The following is a 26,284-nucleotide window of genomic DNA, read 5'->3' on the forward strand; positions in this document are numbered from 1 at the left end:
AACAACTTGTGTTTGGAAGTCTCTCAATTGTTTTGATTTCTGTAAAACTTCACTATCTAGGTTATCCCCTACCCTCTAGCCTTTCCTTTTTAGTTCTCTTCCTTTTCCTCCTTTATCTTGTATATGTATATATTTAATATACATTATATATATTGTATACATATATAAAATAATATATATATTTAAATATATAAAAATATGTATATATTTCCCAAGTTCCTATTCATCTCCCTTGAGATGTTAGCACTCCTTAAACCTTCCACTGTCACTGCCAAGCTGTGAATTCTCTAGGCCCCCACCTCCAGCCCTTATCTCTCCTCTGAGTTCATCAAGCATTTCCAATTAGAAATTTCAACAGCCTGGCTCTTGGATGCCTTATGTTTTGCATCACTAAAGTCAAACTCTTATCTGTTTTACTTATCTGTCCCCTGTTTTGTTTTTGGTAACGAAATCACAACCTTCCCAATCTAAACATTCCTCACTTCTCTCCTTTTTCATCCAACCAGCTGACAACACCTGCTGATTCAATCTCTGAACTGCTCTTTGGTTTTGTCCTCATTACCTTCCTATATTCATCATCATAGAATAAGTCTTTAAAAACGTTTCTCTAGAAACACTTACTCAAGACCCTGCTGTTTTCCTTGAACCCATTGAACAACATTCTTTTAACAGAGCCAAAATAATCTCCCTAAAAATTAAGTGCTGGGCATTTCATCTTCTTCTAAAAAAATCTTTAAATGTCTTCCTTTTGCTTTCAGAAACAAACTATCATCGACATAAAATTCAGATCTTCTACACTATGTCCCTAAAGTACCTGGGAAGAAAACCAAAGAAAACACAAGAACATGGCTATCATTAATGGAACATCCACTATGAACCAGATAATTCATTGGGTATTTTTCCATAGGTTATAAATATTCACAGAGCTACAAATTGGCATTATTGCCATCTGCATTTTACGGAATAGTCAAATAATTCATCCGAGGCTATAGAACTAGTTGGAGGCAGAACTAGACCTTGAATCAGCGACCAACTGCCCCTAAATCATATGTTCTTTATGCTAATCCATATTACCTGCCTTTTTTCTTATGCCATTCATTCTGGTCCAATTGAATTCATGAATTTGAGAACACATCCTGTATTTCCTTTGATACGACACTCACGCTGGTATCGTCATCAGGTATGCTCTTTCTTCAGGTTCCACTAGTCAAAATCTGTCCCATCCCATCTATGTACATTAGAAAAAAACCTCAGCAACTAGCAATATTTTTACCTTCTTTGGTATATAGCTGATTCTGTTTTTAAAAAGATTCGTATATACGATTTTCATTCCCCACCCCCCCGGCTAGATGTTAACTTTCTTCACATCTCTAACAATCCCAAGTAAATTGCTGTTTCATAAGTATGAATTGAATTAAAATTATTACCACTATGCTTTCTACTCTAAAACTTTCATTAGGGGTGTAATAGTAATTAAGGGTCAGAATTGCATTTGAAAGCCCATTCAGCTGTTTATTAGTAGTGCTATCTTGGGAAAATGCTTTAGCTTCTTTAAACTTTAGTTGCCTCAGTTATAAAATGAGGATATTAATAGTGACTACCTCACTGAGTGGTTGTGAGCTCATTATAAGACCGTGTAAACAAAGTTCTTGCACAGTGTCTGGTACCTGGTATGTTGTCAATCAATATTAGCGGAAAGTGATAGTAATAGTACCAATATAAGATGGTCTCTAAAACACATGCTCCCGAGTAAATGTAGGAAGTAATAATCTATGCCATTAAATTACCTGCCATTTTATAGAAATGGAGGAGGAAAAATAAACTGAATTGTAAGAGGTTAACTAAGGACTCAGAAATAGAATATGAGCCTTAATGACAACTCATTTCCTGTCATCCTGAGTATGAATTGATTTCAGGATGAAGGTTAGCTTGGTCGGATCAACAGGGCCTATCTAAATGTCTTTAAGTGATTCTAGGCTCCAGAAGTGTCATCGCAGGCCAGGAAATGACAGGTCTGGCTGTCAGTACTATCTGTGAGGCTAATGTAGTTATACAGTTCCCTCTGACATCTGTCCCTGAAACACTAACAAGTTGCAACAGCAGCAGTGACAGCACCAGGATCTAAGAAACTGATTCTGTGGAGTGGGTGGCTAATGAATTCCCCTATCAATACACTGAGCTCCTATGCCTTCTGAATGCAGCTAGGGATCTAAAATCCATCATCTATAGCTTCAGGGAGTCAATGAGTTATTTCTTGCCCTGTTGCACTGAACAATACCCCAGGAGTAATGACAAGTAGCAGTGTAAGCGGTGGGTCAATGAGATAATTCATCCAACTGATGGTGTTAAGGGAGGTTTGCCATTAAGTCCTGTGAGCCCCAGCATTCACGTGATGACACTGAGAGTTTGCCTTGCTATTCAGAACTTACTCAGCTAGCTTGATAACTGCAATAACCCAGTATATATGCCACCCAGCTGTCTTTAAATCAGTAACATCCCAGCTCCTTAGAATTTTATATTGCTTCATTTCAAATTTCAGAGGCCTGATTAAAGTTTATTCATTGCTTAGGAAAATAAAATATAACAAGTTTTTGAGTTAAAATTAGTTGAAGAAAAATCTTTGAGTACCAATAATATCAAAATCTATCTATGATTGAAAGCTTACTATATGCCAGGAGCTGTGCAAGAGTTGTATATACATCACCTCATAATGAGTAGAAAACCTAATTTCTTGTTTTTGTAATTGTTGTGGCCTTTCAAGCCTGTTTATGCCATGCAAGCCAAGGTTGGTCACAGTACCCTCAACACACAGTACTTTTCCTGACACATAATAAAAACTCAATTAATATATATATATATATATATATATATATAATGACTGATGCTCAGGAGCTAAATTCTCTTCATCTTAGTTTTTCAAAATTCTTATTTGTATGCATTGAGGATTCTGAAACATAACTGTCATTAACTAACAGCCTAAGGGCTCTTGTATGAACCATAAATGAGAAAGATATAGCCATTTGGCCTTCCCTTCTCATAATTTCCTATCAGCCATAACCTGTTTTCCACACACTTTGTCAACTTGATTTTTGTGATTGCATTATTGTACATTTCACTTGCACAGTAAATTTATAATTCACTTTTCCTTCATATTTTGGGGAATCCAAATCTATGAAGTATTTCTGTTTGTATTTCTGGTTTTAGGTTTCCAGTTTACTTGGTGGCAAGACCTACTTAGCTCCCCACAGTCTGGCTGTACCCCCATTAGGACTTTGGTTCTAGCAACGTTTTGTGGGGGCTCTATCCCCGAGTATATGACCAAGCCCTTTGTGACTTTATCTGGTACCCAAGGAGAGTCTAAAACCATTTTGATACTAGGCCTATCTACAAAGGTTTTGCTTTCCTGCTGCTACTACTTCTATTGTTGGTGGTGATGGTCATGGTTATTGTCATCATCTTCTTGCTCTTTTATTTTCCTTATTTTCCTCCTTCTTCCTTCTCCTCTTTCCCTCTCTTCCTTCTTCTCTTCTTTCCCTGTTTTCATGTGAAGTGGCATATTTTCCCATGGTCAATACAATTAAAGAATAAAGTTCAGGGCAAGGCAGGTGTCAATTTCACTGCTGAGTCTAGAGCCCTTTGGAAGCTTATACTAAAGAGAATAGAAGCGCAATGCATTATCATCTTGTAACAGGGATAGAGACACAATGCTATATAATGAGACACCAAGGAGGCTATAGGGTCACTTATCCTATTGACCTAACCAAGATCATGACCTAAATTCCCTCAGAGGTAACTGCTTCTTCATTTTATGCTAAAGAGATGCTCCAAAAGTCTTCACTGTGAATCTGGTTAATTCATAAAATTGACATTTGATCAGATGAAACAGAAATTTAAAAATTTTGCCTAAAAAGTCCCAGCAGACTTATACAAATAATTAAACTAAAACTTTCCTTCTATGTATGTTTCTCTAATGCAGTCATCACCTCTACAGCACCCATTTTATTAGGAAAACTACCATTCTCCATTAGTGCAGTGTTTTGCTGATAAGGAACAGCTTCTAAATACTTTATTTCACTTGATCTTTGAGAAAACCCTGCAACATAATATTTTATGCCCATTTATAAGAAGAGGAAGCTGAAGCTCCAAGTAGTAGAATGACTTGCTGAGAGTCACATAGCTCACTGACAGAAATGGAACTCAAATCCAACTTTTTTTTGGTTTCAAATTAAGCACATCTGTCTACTGTGGCTTGTTGCCTCTCAAAACCATGTGTGGAATCAAAGTAAACAGATTTAGATAGAAATATCATGGGAATAATAGAGATCTGAGAAAACACACCCCAGCCCCCCTGCAGATAGCTGCCTCTGGTTCGGGTTACATAAACAGTCACTTCATCCAATCATCACTTCTACTCCCTTCTCCCACCTTCTTCTCCGACTCTGCTGGGAAAGCATGGCTAAGCTGAAAGCTGGAGAGACAATGCCCAGCAGGTCCTCTCCATATAAATGGCTAATGATCTGGAAAAACTTCCAAGTCCAGAAAACCCAAAGAGGTCTTTTTCACTAACAGCAAATAGCGATGGAAGGAAATACGGAGTCAACCTGCAGCGCACAGCACTCTATGGGAAACAAAATTGCATCTGTTGGATACCTCTGTTGTTTTCTTGTTCGTTCCTTTTTTTTTGCATTACCAGTCTCAAAAACACCGACATTCTTCTGTACTCCACTGGAAAGTTCCCCAAATATAGTTCCTGACTCAAATCCAATTCTGTCACTGGCCAAACCCAGAGACGAATCTAAGCTAACAGCCACCTAACCTTACTAAGGACTATCCCAGCAGATGCTGATGGTTTACTGTAAATATCCCACATAGAGACAGCCCAAATGAAGCATCCAGGCTGGCAATTTATAAATGCAATAGATGGGAGGAACAGACGATTCATCATCATTCAGCTCTACTTCCATTTATTTTACAGGACTCTCATTGGGTGCTATAAATTATGTAAAAACAATAATATACAAGTGAAACTTAATAAATATCCAACTTCCCCAAATATGATACTGATAGAATATTATCAATCTGTTTTCAAAGTTCCAGTTTTTGGAAGAAGAACACTTTGCCACTGTGAAATGGGGGTCAGTCTGGATAGCAGTTCTTTGTCTGCCCCTCATCCTCGTGTATGTAAGAATCTACATTTTAAGTCAGGAAGGAAATAGTTGGGGAAGGTTATAGATTCTTGTCAAACAAAACAGATATCTTAACACATAAATTTTCACTGTTCCTGAAAGGCTCATAATTAAAAAATGAATCCAAGAGGATTTACTGTAAATTACATACAGGGAGAAAGAAATTAAGAGGATGTCTTTCTTATACTCAGCATTAACTACATAAAGGGAAGCTAATTATTGCCCAGTTCTCCCCGACCTTCTATTTTGTAGATGGTGAAAGAGGTTGACAAGCGTTTCATGATAGTAATAACAAGCACTTCATGCTAAACTCGTCTCTAGTCCTATTCAGTTTTTTTCCCTGTTGTATAAATGAAGGTGAGTGTAACATGACACTGCTCCATAAAGCCTATATGTGGGGTCAATAGGCAGATGTCACTCACAAGTGATAGCAGCTTTTCTCCAAAATTGAGCTTTAATTCCTCAGCAATTGATTTCAATGGAAGGAAACTAATATTTGAAATAGATTTTAAAAAATTCCTCTACCCTAAGACGCCTTCGCTTTACAGAATCTCATTTCATGCACATATACTTCAACAAAGATCTCTTTGCCTTTTTCAAACATGCTTAATTCAAAATTTTATTAATATAACAGTTTATAATTGATTTAGAAAATATTGCATTATGGAATGTGAACCAAAAACAAAGAAATGTTAGTTAATTTGAAGCAAGCAATTTCTAAATAATTTTTATCTCCTGGCCCTCTCTGATTTTTTAAAATGACCAAATGCCTGTGTTGTTCAACACTTTTTGTCAAAACCTATTTAACTTTTATAAGGCCCAGATGAGTGGGAAGACTTTAGGTTTAAAAGAAAATAGCAAGAGAAATAAGAGTCTCTGCTCCCTTGGCCAGAATGAAAGACAATCTGAGCAAATCATGAAATAGAAAAAAGTGTGCTCTTCAGCCATAAAAAAGAACGAAATCATGTTCTTTGCAGGGACATGGATGGAGCTGGAGGCCATCATTTTTAGCAAAGTAACACAGGAACAGAAAACCAAATACTGCATGTTCTCCCTTATAAGTGGAAGCTAAATGATGAGAACACATGGACACATAGAGGAGAACAACACACACTGGGGCCTTTGGGAGGGTGGAGGGTGGGAGGAGGGAGAGAATCAAGAAAAATAACTAATGGGTACTAAGCTTAATACCTGGGCGATGAAATAATCTGTACAACAAACCCCCATGACATGAGTTTACCTATGTAACAAGCCTACAAACCTACACTTGTACCCCTGAACTTAAAATACATATATAAAAGAAAAAAAGTGCTCATAGCACTCAACCATCTTGGTGACCCTTACTCAATCTAGGACACAAATGCCTTCATTTTGCCCAAGTTTTCCCACTCATTTCTACCATCCCACACAACATTGCACATCCCCAAACTAGCCATGGCCACTTTTCCTCCTTTCTGTCCAACTCTCCTATCAAAACTTAAATTCTGTCACAGGAGCTGACTTTAGCCTGGTATAAGAAGGATGGCAATAAGATCGACTACTTTAAATGAATTAATAAATCATTCCAGGACTTGCAGTGCAACATGAGCTTAAGATACCACTTTTCCAAAGAAATTTTAATATGTGGGGATTTCAGGATCACAAAGGAAAAGAAATGGGAAAATTGGAGCACGCGCGGAGGGATAGTGTGGAGCTTAGAGCAGATGTGATGAATGTGTAGTGCACGTTCACGAAAGCTCACTTCTGCACATGTGGCAGACATGACTAATGGAAGCTAGATCTCCTACCTGTGGATTTACCCGCTGTTCTCATAAACCCTGGTGTAAAGCTTGAAGAGAGAGAGTGAGGCACTGAGAATTTTCAGGCAAGACGAAGCCTATTTGCCACTCCTGCCCTGGGGCTATTCTAGAGTGGGTGCTTACCCCAGGGTCAGGCTCTGTAGTGTTCTTGGAAGAGCATTTTTCTCTTCCTTCAAATAAGTCCATTTGAGGATAAAAAGGAAATATTCCAACGACAATGTTGATGTTGCTCAAAACACTTCAGGAATTTCTAGGAATTGTCTTCTTTGAAATTTAAAGAAATACAAGCTTTCTTTGTCTCTTCTCCTTCTCCCCAACACACACACACACACACACTCGCCCTCTCTCTCACACACACACACACACACACACACACACAAACACTGCTGGCTAATTCTGGAGTTTGTACTTTGTTTTTGACCAACTTCACTAGCCTGATCACTACTCAGAAGTAGCACCAAAGTACTTTAGGTTTTTGTTGTTGTTGTTATTTTATAATGAACACTCATATTCAAAGAATGAAGCTTTGCCCCCATGTAATCCCTTGTTGAAGGACATCGGTAGGCAGAGCCCTGTCCTCTTCCCTTATCCCCGGAATTTCTTCTGCTGCTATGCTCTGAATGTGTCTCCCAAAATTCCATGTGCTGGAAACTTGATCACCGATGCCGCAGTGTTGGGAGGTATGACCTTTGGGAAGCGCTTAGGTCACGAGGGCTCTGCCCTCATGAATAGGTTAATGTTATCCTAAAAAGGGCTTGCAAGAATGGGTTCACTCTTTCTGCTCTTCTGCCATGTGGAAACATGGGGTTCCTCCCCTTCTGAGGATGCAGTGCTCGCCTTAGAGGTGAAGACTGGGCCCTCACAAGACACCGGACCTGCCAGCACCTCGATCTTACACTTCTCAGCCTCCAGAACTGTGAGAAATTAATTTATGTTCCTTATAAATTACCAAATCTCAAGCATTCTGTTATAGCAGTAAAAAAACAGAGTAAGCCACCTGCTTTCATCTCCCCCTTGTGTCTTCTATCACTTTTTCTTTTTCCCAGGAGGTTTCTCTTCTAGGCGAACTGTAAGGTGAAATAGCATCTTCTGCCTCATGCTCAATCCCTTCCACTTTCATTAATGGCCCCAAAGCTCTTTCTCTCTTGAGTAACTTTCTTTGGTACAAGAAAACAAACCATTCAACAAACAGAACCACCTTTTACAGACTGTAAAAGTTATAAAACTATCTTAATAAGTATTTATGGCTTTGTTTCCCTGATGCATCTACTTAAATGTCCAAAACAAAAAGCTGGTTTCATAATTAAGCCACTTAGTCTTCTATTTGGATTTCTTTACTTTCAAGTATAATAAGAAACCTGCCTTCTTCAGAGTAGACAGAGAAATAATCTGCAAGGAAATAAAATACGGCTTCAAATGACTAGACCCATGAAGGGGCCCCGTGCTCGAGAGGGCCATGAACATGTCAGAGTCACTCTAGAATCACACAGATTCCCCACAGCACAGGATCCTTTTTTCCTTTTTTCTGAAAAGGTCGGGTGACGTCATCATTTCCTAATCTAAGATTTGAAGGAAAATCTACTGGGCTTTCACAGAATGTTTAAGCAATCGGCTATATCACCCAAGTGTCTATAGCAACCCAGGGGCCTCTTTATATTTTGATATAAAATGTCTGGTAATTTTGCTCATACAAAGAAAATAATATTATACTATGTCCAATCTAATGGGTATGCTTATACAGAATACACACACTAATAAATACACACAAATGGATGTTACTTGAATCTCAAAGTATGTTTAGAGCATTCACTTTTCAAAGACCCCAAAGAAATGACAGAACTTTATAATGGCATATTATAATATACTGGAATGTTCTGGTTCCTCCTAGAAGTTACCATAATCTGCATGACAATTTTATTGAAACACTGCTAATTTCAAGTAAACCATCAGAAAATAGGAAAACCTCCCTCTTAAAAGTGGAGATGTTCTACAAAACATGAATGAACAGGAATGGATAAAACAGTAGTGCACTATTTGACTCAAAAAGATGCTCATGTCTGTGCCAAATCATATCTTTCTCAGGAAGTCACAATGAACAAAAAAAGAAGATAAATCACTGTGGAAATGCAAGTGAGCTGGTAATAATAGCCTAGTTATAGCCGCCATGAAATAGTCATTAAGTTATATGTAGCATAAATCTCACCGAGTTTTGTTAATTATGGTGGTTCTTAGAGGCCAAATAAAGATAAAGTGTAGTAAGTATGGCTGCCTTTCTTTTTGCTCCTTGGCATAGCTTTTTAAAATGTGTTAGCTCAGGCTCATAGCACCATATGGTTCCTGAAGCATCTGAGAAAGAATTGAAAAGTTCACAACTCTATTCAAGACTCCTCCACCACATTTTAAAGGTGATCATCTCTAACCAGTTCTTCCTTAAGCTCCTAAGCAGAGTCTTGCCCTGATCTGGCTTATACTGGGGCTAGACCGACTTCCAGCTCAAGCCTAGGACTTTAAGCTGCTCTCATATGCAAGGCATGCTGGAAGAGCAAGTGCCAGACATGCACACTGCTGTGGGAGCTGGGCTTGTCATGCATGATTCCGGCCAGCCATCTCCAACTCCAGAGACCAGCAATGAAATTGTATCCTCTGCTTCTCTCTATGCACCTGCACATTAGCAAAACTCTGATTCAGAGATTCCTAATCAATGTTCCTTTCCCTCCTTTTTGGAGGTCGGTAGTAATCCCCAGTTGATCTTTTTTCTTAACTGCCTTTTCCTCCTGCTATTTAAACTAAATTCTTACTGCTCCAAATTAAATCCATTCTTTCTAGCCTTGTCATTGCTAACTAATGAGAACAATTCCTCTCTTTGCTCTTGGAGACTGCACTTCGGGTACTTATGGATGAGAACCATATCTCTCTTTAGCCTACTTTCTTAACTGCAGACTGCACAGGTGATAAAATGGGTTAATTGTTGCTATAAAAATATTTTCCATCCTTATAACAAAATAATTTTTTCTTTTTAATCATTTTTAATTTCTTAGCCTTTGCTGTGTTCTTATGATCCACAGGGATTGAGGGTGCAGTACTATTAAGCACATATGTACAAGACCAAAAGCAAAATGTTGACTATGCAATATGCATGAATTACTCAACTCTTGATCACTGTTCTTTTTCCCTTTTGCCCCGCCCACTCTGGCACTCTGGTCTCAGTTTTTCTTACACATTTATTACATCTCTACAGTGATGTTTGAAGCCTAGGACAGGGGTCACTAAATTATGGCCTGCAGCTTGTTTTTATAGATACATTTTTATTGGAATACAGTCTCATGCATTTCAAAAAAATGTATTGTCTCTGTCTGCTTTCACATTACAAAGGCGGAACTGAGTAGCTCTGAGAGAGACTATCTGACCTGCAAAGTCCAAAATATTTACTATATGTCTCTTTACAGAAGGTTTGCCAAATCCCAGCCTAGGAGATTGTTAACATTCCACTTGGCTTTGCTGCTTGCACCAGGTAAGATCCACACCACGTAAATCTCTTAAATATACCCCAGAAGTCTGCTAAATGTTCTGCCACAGGCCAAGCCACACAGTTGGGAAGGGAGCCTGCAAAGAATGAATTTCTTTTTCCTCTCTATATACATGGGGAAGAAGGAAGAGTATTTAAGGTTTTTCCCCCAGGAACCCTGTAAGTATGATGGCTCACATCTGAAAACAATTTTTATAAGCATGTGCACCTTTGCCATATTGATCTAGAATGTTCTGCTGCATCTACCTGAATCACCAACTCAGCCCACCAGTAAGACAAGAAAATCTAGGCCAAGGCCCGGTACTCACTATGTGAAGCTGGAGGAAGTCACCAAGTCCTGGAGCACTGTCGATGCGGACCAAGATGCCATCCTTCACAGTGGTGCTGAAGCCCACGGCAAGGCGATCAGAGCGCGTGCTGGGCCTGTCATTGGCTGGCCAGGTGTAGAGGATGAGCCCACCGCTTTTCCCAAAGATGTACGTAGCGCCAGCTGCAAAAGCAAGGAGAGAGGGAGACATCAAGGCACTATATTGCATACAGCCAGCTGTGGCACACTGTTGAGACCCTACACAGAACAGCTGCAGAGAGGAAACGTCCCCCATGGGACAGTATTTGGTTACTGAGAGGAATGGCTTCCAAAGCTTCTGAAGGCAGCTATCACCCCAAATTAAAGATGCAGGCAGAATGAATGCATAACAAAGCAGATGTTGGTAAGAGTCGTTCTTAACATCTTAAGTTCCTGCTGCATAACTGTGGAGGGTAAATAACATCCTAAGTCTGGGAGCCTGGGTACACTGCAATAAACAACTTTCTGGTCTTCCTCAACAGTAGGCTTAATTTTGCATTTTGGCCAGGACAGGCACAAGTTAGAAAACTAGTCCCCTATCTCTTAGCTATCAGCATAATCTGGTCAGTGGAGCCAGGAGCCTTATAAAATTGAAGGTAACAGAGCATTCCAAAGGCACCATGTCTCTCCTGCTTGTACCTTCTCCCACTCCCACAGGAAAAAAAGTAGTGGCCCGAGGAAACCAAGTTACGTGACTAAATGCATTTGCCTATTTCACTATTATGTTGCTATAAACCTGGGAACAAAAATGATTTCCAAGAGTTTTTTGTTTTGTTTTGTTTTGTTTCTTTCTGAGATGGAGTCTCGCTCTGTCGCCCAGGCTGGAGTGCAGTGGCGCAACCTCGGCTCACTGCACTCTCTGCCTCCTGGATTCAAGCAATTCTCCGGCCTTAGCTTCCCAAGTAGCTGGGACTACAGGCACGTGCCACCACGCCCGGCTAACTTTTTGTATTTTTAGTAGAGACGGAGTTTCACCATGTTAGCCAGAATGGTCTCGATCTCCTGATCTCGTGATCTGACTGCCTTGGCCTTCCAAAGTGCTGAGATTACAGGCGTGAACCACCGTGCCTGGCCTCCAGGAGTCTTTTAAAAATGAACCTTTTTTTTGTTCCCTAGTGGTGGTATTTATCTGGCATTAAATACATTTTCTTTTCCTTTTTCAAACTAAATCTTAGGAAGAAGATACAAGAAACAGAAAAAACATCACAGGATAATGAGATTTGAACGTGACAAGTGGTAGTTGTCAATTATGATTAGTGGGCTTATCAGTATGTTTACCATTTACTTGTGTTTTTACTATTATCCATATGAACTCAGGAGTTACTAAGAATATATTAATTTAGAACTACTTACAAAGCAAATGGGTATAAAAATAAAGAAAATATTTGTATTTCAGAAATTATAAAAAGTATATTTTAAGAAAAACATTTTTAATCTCAGTTGGAGAAAATCATTTAGATTTGGTGACCAGAAAAGACTATGCCATTTGTTGCCTCTGGTTTTAGGCAAGTGGTGTTACCCATAGAGAATACTTCCACGGGTTACTCATCTCAAAATTCAGAAGACATTTGGCAAAAGATTTTCTTGTGTATTTCTCAGTGACCATGTTCCAACCCTTAAAACTACTTTAAAGCAGCATTAGACAACCATTCAGATACCTTTTACATTTACTAAAAATCTCAAGCACTGGTCCGCATGTATTCCCAGAGCTAGTTTACAGAGAATATTAGGTAGAATTATGTTGACCAAAGAAGAAGTGTTATTCATCTTGTTGAGAAATAATAGAGTTAACTCTTGTGAGACTAGAATTAGGAATATGTGTTATATGTCATCCTTCCTAAAGCACTAAGACCCATTAAATTCTGAGGCATATAGAATCTAATTTGTCTTCTTTGAAAGGTCACTATTCTAGTTGCTCCAATTTGCTCAATTTGTATATTACCTTACATGTAGCATAACATTATTTTCCTTTTATGAATGTCTCAATCCTTAGGGGATGGTGTCTGGAAAGCCCTGTACACTCATCTGGAGGATTTGGAATTGTGGTATGCAAAGTTTATGATTAATTCTATACACAAAACAATGTTTACTTCCTACCATCCACAAACACCCTCAAAGCTTCTTAAAATTAGAAATGTGGCTATAATGATTTACCCTTGATATCGCTCCATCTGTGAAGAATTTAAATAATTCCTCTGTAGATGATTACAAATGTCATCACCACTCTCCTTATTCTTTATTTGGAAAACTGAAGGTTACTCAGTGATTAATGTATAGAGTCACCAAAAAATGCAAATCAGCCTGTGACATTTCATGGCGATTTATAAAAATCTTTTACTTTTCTATCCTAAATATATAGTGGATTCTGCTACAGAGATAAATTCATACTCTATCAGGAAATAATTTTTATCACTACAAAAATAACAAGTCAAAAAATTGATAGCAACGTATGCATGGTGCCTTACAGTTTGCAAAATATTTTCAAATTCATTCGCTGAATCTTTGCAACAATTGTATGGGACATTTTATATCTTAACACTGTTTTACAGATTTGGAAACAGAGGCTCAATTATCTGATTTAAATGGTACCACTTTTAAGTCTCCAGCTTGAGCCTTCTACCTCTGAAAGCCTTTTTTCACCACATACCAATGTAATTACACAATAAACCATATCATTAAACTATACCAATGGGGCAAACAGTTGTCTGTACTTAGTTCTTTTCACTCTTTTTATCAGACTAAAGCAGAATGAAAACAAAGTCACAGCCCCCAAATTTGGCATGTTTTCAGAAGCTTGTCTGGCCATCTCACCATATCAATAACTTTAAGCATTTTACTTGTAGTTTTCATCCACGATCCTAACAGTAATTCTCAGTGCTCCAATACAAAGGAGAAGAATATTTTAATACACAAATATACAATTTCTCATATATGGTTAGAAGGTCACAGTGGCTTTAATCTTTAAATAAACAAAAAACAAAACTTCACTATGACAATATTTGATACAATAGACTAAAAATTTGATTTAAAATTAGTTGTATTGCTTTTGTCATTCTGAATTTACAATGTCACTATGTTAGATGATTCTAACTCTATAGGTGAAGAAAGCATAGAAGATACAAAGTACCTGGCATATGATTACTTTGCTATGAAGAAAAAAATATGAAAATATCTATTCTTGATGAAGTATTTGCTGGTAAGAGTGAATAAAGACCCTGAATGCTCCCATACTCCAATGCTATGGGACATTAGAGGAAGTTAATTAACAATTATAATTTTCTACTCTGATATTGTTACTGTTTTTTCTTTTTACATTTCATGCTTTGCCATCTTGCATGGTTTTTAAAGGTAAATACATACTTTGTGTTAATTTTAATATAAAATGCCTAGAGTCCTACAGGAAAGATAGAATTATTTTGTTTTATATATTCAAATAAAAAAGTTAATTGTGTTACTTTGAAATGTGGAACACAAATCAACTTCTTGGGAAAATCCTCGGAACTATAAGAACCTCCTCTTAACTCATCAAAGATTTTCATTTCTGAGCCATGCTATACCACATTAACATGCTTTCTCCCTTAAGCCTCGTACTTCCGATTGCTGGTTTCTCAACGTGTTCAGTATGCTGATGCAAGATCATATTACTTATATTTATATTCAGAATCATGTAAATTTCATCCTTGTTGGCAAAAACTGACCAACTCAACCGAAGAAAAAATTGCTATAGTAGCATTTTGGCCATTTAACACTGCAGGATTTGCAAGTCTGCAAGCAGCTGAGGTTGCTTTGCTGAGTTTTAACCAATACAGTATTCCAGGAATGAAATCTCTACACAGTCACCATTAACAAAGATTAAAAGGATACATCTCATCTTCAAATAGTCAACAAGGATGCCTTTTTTTTTTTGTTGTTAACTCACAACCTGCAAATAACGGGTCTGGCTTATTGTTTTCATAATTGGCTAACTACTTAATGTGATGGAGCTGATGGTGATATTGACAGAGCGTTTTGGTATGTGTTCTGTGCGTGTGTGCTTGGGATAGTGATCCAGCAGAAGAAAAGGATCAGTCTTCCATGCAATCATAAAGGAGTCCTGGGTGATAGTTACGGAACAAGCTAATTAAGTGGGCGAACTATAGTTTCTTCAAGAGAATAAGGAATATAATTTTTTCTCATTCACATATTTCTCCAAGGTTCTTAAATTTTGGGTGCATATTATTGCTTATTGTGTTAGAATATAATTGTTGATGGTAATTTACTTTTTCTTTATTTAGGATCACTTAGGTAATTATTTTATTGTTGTTGTTGTTTTGACTTAGAAACCCCCTGGCCCTGCCTTTATGGCATTGGTTCTATTTCCAGTCTCATAGCCAAATAGCATATTACTTTTTCTGGGAGACTATTAACAGAAATAGAATTCTTGTCTTAAGATTCATTTTAGATATACAAATAATATATACATACATATGTGTATGTACATATACATAAGCATATATATATTTGTCTATGTGTGTGTGCATGCATGTGTGTGAAAAACAAAAAAGGTTTAGTTAAAAAATGCAATAGACTACAATTCATTTATTATTTACCCCATCAAATAATTACAGGTAAAATGGCTTAATAAAAGTACTAAAATACAATGATACATTATTGGTTGTGTGTGTGTGTGTATATATATATATGTGAATATATGTATGTGTGTGTGTATATATATATATATACACACACATATAGTTACAGAACAAGCTAATTAAGTGAGTGATCTATCGTTTCTTCAAGAGAATGAGGAATATAACTTTTTTCTCATTCATGTATTGTACATATATATATATAGCAAACTAGCATTCCCTGAAATAATTTTATTGATGTTAAAATGGAACAAGTTTTAGAAGCATCTCCCAGGGGAAATCTGAGTTAAATTTATTATTTCATTATATTTTATTTATTTTTTTTGAGATGGAGTTTTGCTCTTGTCACCCAGGCTGGAGCGCAATGACATGATCTTGGCTCACTGTAAACTCCACCTCCTGGGTTCAAGCGATTCTCCTCTCTCAGCCTCCCAAGTAGCTGGGATTACAGGCATGCACCACCACACCTGGCTAATTTTGTACTTTTAGTAGAGATGGGGGTTTCACCATGTTGGTCAGGCTGGTCTCGAACTCCTGACCTCAGGTGATCCACCCACCTCAGCCTCCCAAAGTGCTGGGATTACAGGCGTGAGCCACCACACCCAGCCTCTGAGAGTTAAATTTAAGGAGAACTGGATAATTTACTTGTGGACAAGTATAACAAGTAGAATAAATTAAGTAATAAAATAAGTATAACAATTATGTGCAAAGTACATGATAGATAAACCAGGATAAGAAACAAGATGTCAGTCTCCTGCTCTAGTTCTCTTTGATCATTGCCTCAGGACTTAGTATAAAATTTCATAACAGTAAGGTATGTCGGTCTTCCTATATCATTTCAGGTTTCTTATTTCTTATTTCTTTTTTATTACTCTTTCACAAGCTTATCCACATTCGTGTTTTTTACTATAAACTGGTAAATCCTTTTGGAAAATAAATGGACTATCAATGACATAAAATATATCCTGCCAGTAGATGTAGTTATTGCTATTAAATTAAAACTATCTTTTAAATTCATATCAATTACCATGCAGCTAATAAAACCAAAAGGGAAAGGCTTGTGGCTTTGGAACTGACAAATATCTCTTCTAGCAAATAGAGACATAAATTTAACTGAAGGATCTCGTAATATCTGACTGCCCAAAGAATACATTTTCTCAATTTCTTTTACTTAGTTTGTTCTATGGTTTTCCTCTGCCCCTCATCTCCCTGGCTGCTTTAGGAGTGAATAATGTTCACTATTTTCTAACAGCTGTGCCCATTTCCATAAAATTAAATGGTTTTCAAATTGTTTTCTTTTGGAGTGTCTCATCTGGTGCCTCTTCCCTCAACACTCACTGAAATATTAATGGCAAATATTTTGGTTACTATTTTAATAAAAAAGAAAATTGATGCTCAAGGAGATTAAACAACTTGATCTGTTGCTAAGTAGTGGAGCTGAGAATAGAATCAGATCCTCCCTTTCTTAACTCTGCCCTCTTCTCCAAAGCTGTCCCAGTGACTAATGGGATAAAGACTCCCTAAAAACATCCCTAGAGATCAAGAGCTCCACAAGGAGGGGAGAAAGGTGAATAACAGATAGAAAAACTGCAAACAAGCCCTCTGCATTACAGAGGGAGCCACTAGGGAGTACAGGGTTAATGATACACATTTTAAAAACAGCTCTGCTATTTATTTATTGAATAGATGGCTTGTTATGATCTGTTTTGTCTACTTTGAATTTTTTGAAATAAACCCCAGAACTGATGATAAAGCAGCCTTAAATAAAGCAACATTGAATGGACTGAACATTAAGAGAGAAAGTTCATCTATTTTTAAGAAGATTCTTTTTCCTTGGCAAAGAAATGAGCAAATTTGCCGCTCAGTAAGCTGAGAAACTGACAACATTGCCTAACAGTTAAGTATATCATGAGAAAAAGCCATTTCTTAGACAATGCTCAGGCAAGGTGAGGTTTCCCTCCCTGTGGAGCAATCTATTTCTCTCTGTTGAAGGAAGAATAATTAAAACTAAATCGCATTAAAGCAGAAAACATCATTACTTTCTAGGATCTACAGAGGCAACATTTCAGAGCATGTCCCAATATTCCAGAAACAAGGCTTCAACTCAAAGACTTATAAACAGAACAAACACCAGTTCAGTTTAGCATTAAATCTGTTTGATAACATGGGAACTCAAATTGGTGTGCAGAGTGAGACCCTTATATATTGTACCCGATGCCAAAGTCTCCAAAGGAGCTGATGAGAGAACAATATAAAACAAATAATATTCTACCCATTCACTGAATGTTTTCCATGAATAAAAGAAAGTCTACCATTACTTAATTCTGGTGGTAAATACCACGCAAGAGAGCCATTCTTCATGATGTAATAGGTTATGTACAAACCCTGTTCTTACAAATATGCTTGGTTGGAACTTTTGATGGGAACATTATGAATTTTTCAAGGACCAATGAAGAGGAAACAAATAATTGTGCCATTTGCAAATCTGATGCCAACTATTGAGATGTTCTATTGCTGTGTTACCTTATATATACTTTAATTCCCAGGAAGTTTGACTAAAATACACTCACACATAGTTTCTGGACACACTGATGAGGTTTGACAAACACATCATGACCCTTTGTAAGTAAGTCTTAGGGGTAATGACATTTTCAGAAACACATTACTTTAGAAGCTGTTATATCACAAAAATATAAAAGAAAGTTATTTTTACTCATCGAATTTCAGGATACTTCCACTAAGGAAAAAGAAGATGATTACTGGTAGAATACGCAATGCTGCAGATACTAAAATTGACCTAAAAATAAAGCTTCCACGAACACACTCAAATTCCCTCTTGCTTAAAGGAATTTTCATAAGCTCATTGTTTTTCCTTTGGGACAATTATTTCTTTCACAAACTCTTTGGTACTGTTTGGCAATACTAACTCTAGACTAATGTTAATATCAATATTGATACTAATACCAGCTATGTGTATACATTATTTATTATATATCATAGTATACAGTATAATATTTCAAAACTCTATATTTTTCACTTGAAATATTTTTTTGCTGTATTAGTTTGCTAGAGCTGTGTAAAATGTACCACAGGCTGGGTAACTTTACAACAGAAATGCATTGTCTTGCAATTCTGAAGGCTAGAATTTCAAGATCAAGGTATCAGCAGTGCTGGTTTTTTCTACAGCTTCTCTATTGGCTTGTAGACAATCATCTTCTCCCTGTATCTTCCCATGGTTTTCCCTTTGTACCAATCTATGCCCTAATTTCCTTTTCTTATAAGAGCATCAGTCTTATTGGATGAGGGCCCACCAAAATAACCTCTGAAACTGAAAAATAAAGCAAGGTCAGAAATAGCCTACTCCCAATGAATTACACCACATTCAGGAAACCCTATCTTCAAATGCAGTCACATTCTGAGATACTGAAGGTTATGACTTTAATATCTGAATTTGTAGAAGGGACATAATTCAGCTCATAACAGTTACTATCTTGGTTTTAAAGATGAGGGAAGCTATAGAATAAAGTAAAACTACTTGCCAAGATCTTTTACCAAATATCGAATGGAATTAGGACTTTAATCCAGGTCTAACTCAACAATCTACATTCTTTTCATTATGTCAAACTGTATCTCTAATATTCTCACCATTTACCTTTACCTGTGTATCTGGGTAGGGATGGGATGATGACGGAAAGAAGGACAATGGCTTTCTCATACGTGGCCAAAATTAAAAACAAAACAAAAACAGCAAACAAGGTGAAAACCCAATCCTTTTCACAATGCAACTGGCAGTATAGAGGTACTCATTTGATCTTACTTAAATGACAGTGGTTTTACATGAGTTTGTCCTCTTATAAAGTGAATAAAGTAAGGTCAGACAATAGTCCACTCCTGATTAATTATACCACACTCAGAAAACTCTAAATTCTGAAGGGTAAACTTTATAATGAGCTCTATGTCAGAAATTAACTCACAGCCAACTTAATTTAACTTTCATAACCATGCTAGTTTCTTATATAGCAAAACAAAATAAGTTCTAGGAAATTGCACAGTATTCAGGCTTAAGAAAATAAATATTAAGTTTTATTGTCAAACAAAATGGAAATCCAGAACGCTTCTCTACTACGAGCTCCTGGAAGCCAGAGCTGTTTAATTTATTTATCTCTCAACACTGTGAATGCACAGGAAATAAATGCTGTTGAATTAATCAGTGAAACCTGGCTCACCTATGCTTACATATCTTACATATCTTCACATTGCCATTCAGGCATGGAGTAGAATGGGAATAAGGGAATAAGAAAATTCAACGTTCATTAATTCATCTTGCCTTTTTGTCATTTCGTCTCAACGTGGAAATATTTTATAAATGCTCATCAATTAGAGCTCACAGCATCTCTCATGATGATGAAATAGAACACAACTTTCAATTTCTAAAAGAAACCTAACCACAAAGACATTTGAATGATTTTTCTTTGGTGAATTTTTGGCAGTCTCAGATAAGAAAATCACACCCATTTTTAGTCAAATTGTTTTATGTTACTCCTCCATTTCTAAATCACATTGCAAATTGTTTTTGTAAAAATAAATAGATAAGTCCATCTCAGATTTAACCTAACAGGGATGTACAACAGAAAAGCAATGTGACATCTTTAAGAATAGCCATGTTATTCTATTTTACAGAGCATTAACTAAAAGCAAAGACCATATATACATTTGTCCATAAGCAAAATATAAATGAATAAAGGAAAAACAAATCATTTTATAATTACTCAGCAGCCTTTTCTGTAGCATTTTATTTTTCAGAACTGCATTCCTTCTGATGACATGAGACATGATTAGAGGAAAGGAGAAGTTTGGAACATAGACATATGTCTTCTTTTCCTCCTTTTATTTCACAGCCTTGAAATACCTTCTTTAATAAGAACAATCAAGGGGTAGCTAAGTATTGAATATTCTCTGGAAAAACAATACAGATAAAAAGCAGTTGCTTATTTCCAGTGCTTTGATTTAAATGCCTGATTTATACGATCCTCATACTTACAAGAGGCCAGGGGCTGTAAACAGATGACTTTGGTGTATTTGTGGCTTTAATTCATCCAACATGATTTTTCTGGAAAAGGTGGCTAATATTTTTGAAGGGTGATGATTTGATTCTATGAGACACATACCTCTTCATCACAGAACCCAGGTCAGAATTGGATGAAAAGAACAAATCCCAACTATTAAAGTCCATGCTCCTGTTCTAAAACAATCATTTATCTTCACTGAGCCTCAGTTTCTCCATGATTAAGAAGGCGACAACGCTTCTACCTCATCATCTTAAAGAGTTGTAACAGGATCAAAATAACCAATAGGCACTCTATATAGAGCTCTAGAAATAGTTCAGTATTGCCATTTTATGGTGAGCACCTTGAAGTGAAGAATCTGCCTCAAGTTTGTTTGTTTGTTTTTTAACTATAGGAGACTTTCATTATTCTATCGGCGCAGCACATCCTCTGTCTCTATCTTGAAACATTAAGCCTCTTCACAAAGAAATTATTATTTTCCTCCATACTTACCATGTGATTTGAACTGAAATTGTCATGTCCGTAAAAGATTCTGCTCTTATATACAGCAGATAGACTAAGGTGTAATCAGTTAACCCAAGCTAGGCCAGAGAACTTCAATGAACTTTTTTTTTTTTTTTTTTTTAAACCTGGAACCAGAGAAACACTCCATCAGTGCCTCTCTGATGATAAAACTGTGACATAAGAGACACACGGCTGCTGTGGCCACATTTCTGCTCATGGGGAGAAAGTCATGAGAAAATCAATCCTGACTGAAAGAGTAAAGACAAGCTGTTGAATTTAGAGTTGGCCACGGAGAGAAAAATCTTATCATTTTTTAAATACCTAGTTTTTATAATCTATATTGTGAAGTTGTGCCTTTGTCCCTCTCCTGTCCTCTACTCTGCTTCTCTTCCTCTCCTCTCGTCTCCTCTCCTCTCCTCTCTTCTCTTCTCTTTTCTTTTCTTTTGACAGAGTCTCGCTTTGTCATCCAGGCTGGAGTGCAGTGGGGTGATCAAGGCTCACAGCAACCTCTGCCTCCAGGTTCAAGAGATTCTCCTGTCTCAGCCTCCAGAGTAGCTGGGATTACAGGCACCCGCCACTATGCTCGGATAATTTTTGTATTTTTAGTACAGACAGAGTTTCACTATGTTGTCCAGGCTGGTCTCAAACTCCTGGGTTCAAGTGATCCACCCGTCTTGGCCTCACAAAATGCTGGGATTATAAGCATGAGCCACTGTGCCTGGCCATGTTTTTCTTATACACAACTTTTAATAGCTAACTCATGTAGTCTAAGCTAGTTCAAATTTGGGTTCTTTCACAACTAGAAGAGTTTGGATATGAAAGAATTCCTGGTACCTATCACAGTGCCTGGAACACATAGGGGCACAGTAAGTGCTTACATAAATTGGCAAAGAATGACCATGATGATTGGGTGATAAGCAACTCAAGAATTTTACCTAAGAAGCATATTCAGTAATTCATATATATTTCAAATTGGAACATTTGTTAAACTGATAACATTATTGTTGACAAAGAAATCCTTAACGATTTCTATAATTAAGTTTTTGAACAAACAGTATTCTTTATACATATAAAGTATATAATAAAAAGACCAAAACCTAATAATTAGAGTATTAATGAAGAGACAGCTTTATACATCAAGTCATATAAACTTCAGATAAAGCTTTACTCAGAAACTCAGAAGAAAATGTCTTAAATAATAACAGGGAAAATAAACATAAATAAACTGAACTTTCACCTTAATGCACTATTACAAAAATAAGATAAATAAGATGGTTTTTGATGATTAAAAATAAAAGCTGAAATTTACCCGATAATATTTGAAATAATATAAAAGTTAAAAAAATCCCAAAGTTTGCTCTTTAAAATGTCAAAGAAAATATATAAACCTCTAAAAAAACAGAAATAAGAAAAACTAAAGGAGAAAAATAGAACATTAGAGATTATATAACCATCATAATAGAAAAGAATACAAATATAAAATCATACTTTGTACAACTTTAAAGCAATATATTTGAAAGTCAGAAGGAATGGATCATTTCTAGGAAAAAGTATAACTTGTCAAAGATTTCTAAGAAAAAGTAGAAAAACTCAATAGGCTAATGACCATAGACACCATTGGAAAGGAGATTCAAGTTTTAATAATTAAAAAATACAGATGTAGGTGATTTTACAGGTAATTTTCATCTACCTTTCAACATAACTTTTAAGATAAGAGATAATTTCTAAATTACTCCATTTTATACCATACTACAGGCAAGGTTAGAGTTAGAAATCTTCATGAAATGGACTGCAATGCCTATGATCCCCCTGCAAATTCCTATGTTGAAATCCTAACTTCGAATGTGTTCGTATTATAGGGTAAGGTCTTTGGGAGATGGTGGGGGCAAACGATCTTATAAAACAGACATCACCATGTGAGGTTTCACCATGTGAGGTTATAGGAGAAGATGTTGCCTATGAAGAGAAAAGAGATTCTCACCAGAGACCAATACAATCTACCTAGATCTTGAACTTCTCAGCCGCCAGAACTATGAAATACAAAATTCTGTTGTTTACAAAACTGCTCAGTTTATGGTATTTTGTTATAGTGGCCCAAACAGACTAAAAAATTTTCCAATTCATTTGTAAATCCAATATAATCTTAATACCAATACCTAATAAATATGCTACGCAAAAACAAAACACTTTAATTTCACTTACGAAAATTGATAAACATTTTTTGAATAGCATTTCAATGGTATATTAGAAGAAAAATATGATTTCAGAAATATGAAAAGTAGTGTATTTCAGCTTAAAGATATCTGTTAACAAAATTCATTACTTCACCTAATTAAAGTAGAATTTGAATATAATTTTACTCAGGATTTTTTTAAGTATTGGAAAAAAATTCAGCAGCCATTCCCTCAAAAATTGAATTAACATAGAATTAAAATGTTCTAAATATGACAGAGATTATCAAAAGCAAAGTATTGTCATACTCAACGGCAAAACTATATAGCCTTTGCCATTAAAATCAGGAAAATAGAGATGTTCATTATCACAGTATTATTCAACGTTGTTTTAGAATTTGTTACTAAGAAAATAAAGCATTAAAACAAAATAAGCTGCAAACTTCTGGGAAATAATACAACGATGTTAAAGAATATATGATTGGGCTGGGCACGGTGGCTCATACCTACATTCCCAGCACTTTGGGAGGCTGAGGTGGGCAGATCACCTGAGATCGGGAGTTTGAGACCAGCCTGACCAACATGGAGAAACCCTGTCTCTACCAAAAATACAAAATTAGCCAAGCCTGGTGGTGCATGCCTGTAATCCCATCACTTTGGGAGGCCGAGGCAGGTGGATCACGAAGTCAGGAGATTGAGACCACTGTGGCCAACATGGTGAAACCCCGTCTCTACTAAAAATACAAAAATTAGCTGGGCTTGGTGGCATGCGCCTGTAGTCCCAGCTTCTTGGAAGGCTGAGGCAAGAGAATCGCTTGAACCTGGGAGGCAGAGGTTGCAGTGAGCCGAGAGCACGCCACTGCACTCCAGCCTGGTGACAGAGCGAGACTCTGTCTAAAAAAAAAAAGTTCCACAGTTCCATATCGATTTTTCAAAGAGTGATTTTAGTGTTTAAAAAGTTGGAGAATGACTACATTGATCAGTGGGAAAATGTACAGTTTGAGAAAAATAACTTTGTCTGCAGTAGAGGAGATGGAGGGAGGATAATGTGTGACCATGTGGATTTAGAGGAAGACCACTGCAATACCCCAGACATGAGAGATGAAAATTGGAATTGGATCAGTGAGCGTGAGAAATGAGGGGAAGCAGATATGAAAGACATGAAGAATAAAAGCCTTTCGTGATCTATTTGATATTTGGGGAGTAAAAAAAGAAGGATCTGGGGTTGGTTCAGAGTTTTCAAATTTGGACAAATAAAATAGTAGATAGAAAAGGAAATACAGATTAGAATGTGAAAGTGGAAGTTTCATTTTGAGCTCACTGAATTTTGTGTTCAAGGGTTTGGTTAGAACTCCATGACCATAAACAACCATGATTTTAAGTCCCAAGCAAGACTGTGCTACTGTATCATCATAGAATGCACTCAGATTTTGCCCAGCTATTTTCCAAGCACTTAATATTTAGTATTTGGAAGACCTGCAAGACTATGTAAATCGATTTGACCAAATAACACCCACTGAATATACAGCTACTTGCCTTTCTCTCTGGCCTTCAGCCAGAAGAAAAACATAGTCTGCATGTGGTTGTAATCATAAGGCTTACATGATCTTGACTTCTTTTTCTCTTAGTGTATTTGAACCTCTCTATATATTATATATATGACATTTTTATTTTGATTTTGATTTATTTATTTATTTTTTGGAGACAGAGTCTTGTTCTGTCATCCAGGCTTGAGTGCAGTGGCACCATCTCTGTTTCACCATGTTGGCCAGGCTGGTCTCAAACTCCTGACCTCAGGTGATCTGCCCGCCTCGGCCTCCCAAAGTTCTGGGATTACAGGTGTGAGCCACCATGCCTGGCTGATATTTTTATTCTTTTGAATAAAATAATTCCCCAGGAATATTAGGACAAATGGGTTTGCTCTTCTTAAAACAAAGATAGTCTACAGCCAAGAGCCACATAAGAAATCAAAATGAATCAAAATCAACTCCAGCTGTCAAAGCTAGTTTTCACTATTCATTAAACAAATTTTTATTCCCTACCTTTTATCATAGACAAGCAACATCACTGCATTATTATGTAATATATTAGTAATTAGTTTATACTTTTAAAAACTGATTTCCTGTAAATAAAGAAGTGAAATTTCTTAATATTTTATCCCCTTCAAAGCCTTAGCTTATACCTTCTGTTTTTCATCCTTTATTATTTTTAGCAAGACAATGACTTTTGCTACTATTTTGTGATTCTCATTTCTCCTGCCTAATTACATATATTTCAAATACACTTTCCATCTCAATTTCTCTGTCTCATCTCAATACCTCTTCGTCCTTTGAAAGTGTGCCTATTCCCCCATTCCCCAGAAAATAGAAAGTTTCTTACTTGTTCTTCACCCCGGACTTTGTGAGAGGTGACTGCATAATCCCTACATTTGAAAATTGCCTTCCAGGTCATCAGGCCCTGGAATAAGGCACTTTCTACACCTGGACCTGGCCTTATGCTTTTATTCACAAAGTCATGCTGTGAGTCTATAAAAACTCATTGTCGGGGCCCTCATTTTAGTTCTAATATGATAACTTTAGCATTGATTCAATAGTACAGATATGACATGCTGCAAATAAACAGCAGTCACTTCCATCCAAGCTTGAAGATTTATTATGATGGATGTATTCAGACACACCAGTCTCTTTTTAGAAAATGCAATTTTATGGAAAAATACAAGATAATTGGTCTTTAACTCTTGCAATAAACTTAGAAATCACCTGCCATATCTAAATTAATACAGTGCTTCTCTCTGTTAGATTAGGCCTTCTGATTAAGTCAATCATGTGAAAAGATTTTGGCATAGCCCGTGTGCACTTAGATTGGAAACTGCTTTTTTATGTGGCTGTTTTTTTTTAAATGATGTGATACTTGCCCATCTACTAAGAAATGGAAATTGAAAGTTCTTTATTCAGCCATATATCCTGTCTGTCCTTATCTCTCAGGCTCAGCTTTTGCTGCACATTGGGCCACATAGGTAGCAAGTTGTATTGGGTGCAAGAAGATTCTCCAAAGCAAT

The 26,284-nt window shown here is 36.7% G+C and overlaps 1 protein-coding gene across 21 annotated transcripts in view; it reads right to left on the bottom strand.

Annotated features, from left to right (window-relative positions):
* NRXN3 (neurexin 3) overlaps positions 1-26,284 on the bottom strand; it is a 1,686,195-nt gene that overhangs the window by 384,692 nt on the left and 1,275,219 nt on the right. For all 21 annotated transcript variants that reach the window (XM_055288598.2, XM_055288594.2, XM_055288597.2 and 18 more), the window contains one exon: positions 10,820-11,001. In XM_055288598.2, the coding sequence (XP_055144573.1) occupies positions 10,820-11,001 (182 nt within the window). The remainder of the gene's footprint in view (positions 1-10,819; positions 11,002-26,284) is intronic.

Source organism: Symphalangus syndactylus, chromosome 8 (genome assembly GCF_028878055.3).
Source record: "Symphalangus syndactylus isolate Jambi chromosome 8, NHGRI_mSymSyn1-v2.1_pri, whole genome shotgun sequence".
NCBI lineage: Eukaryota > Metazoa > Chordata > Mammalia > Primates > Hylobatidae > Symphalangus > Symphalangus syndactylus.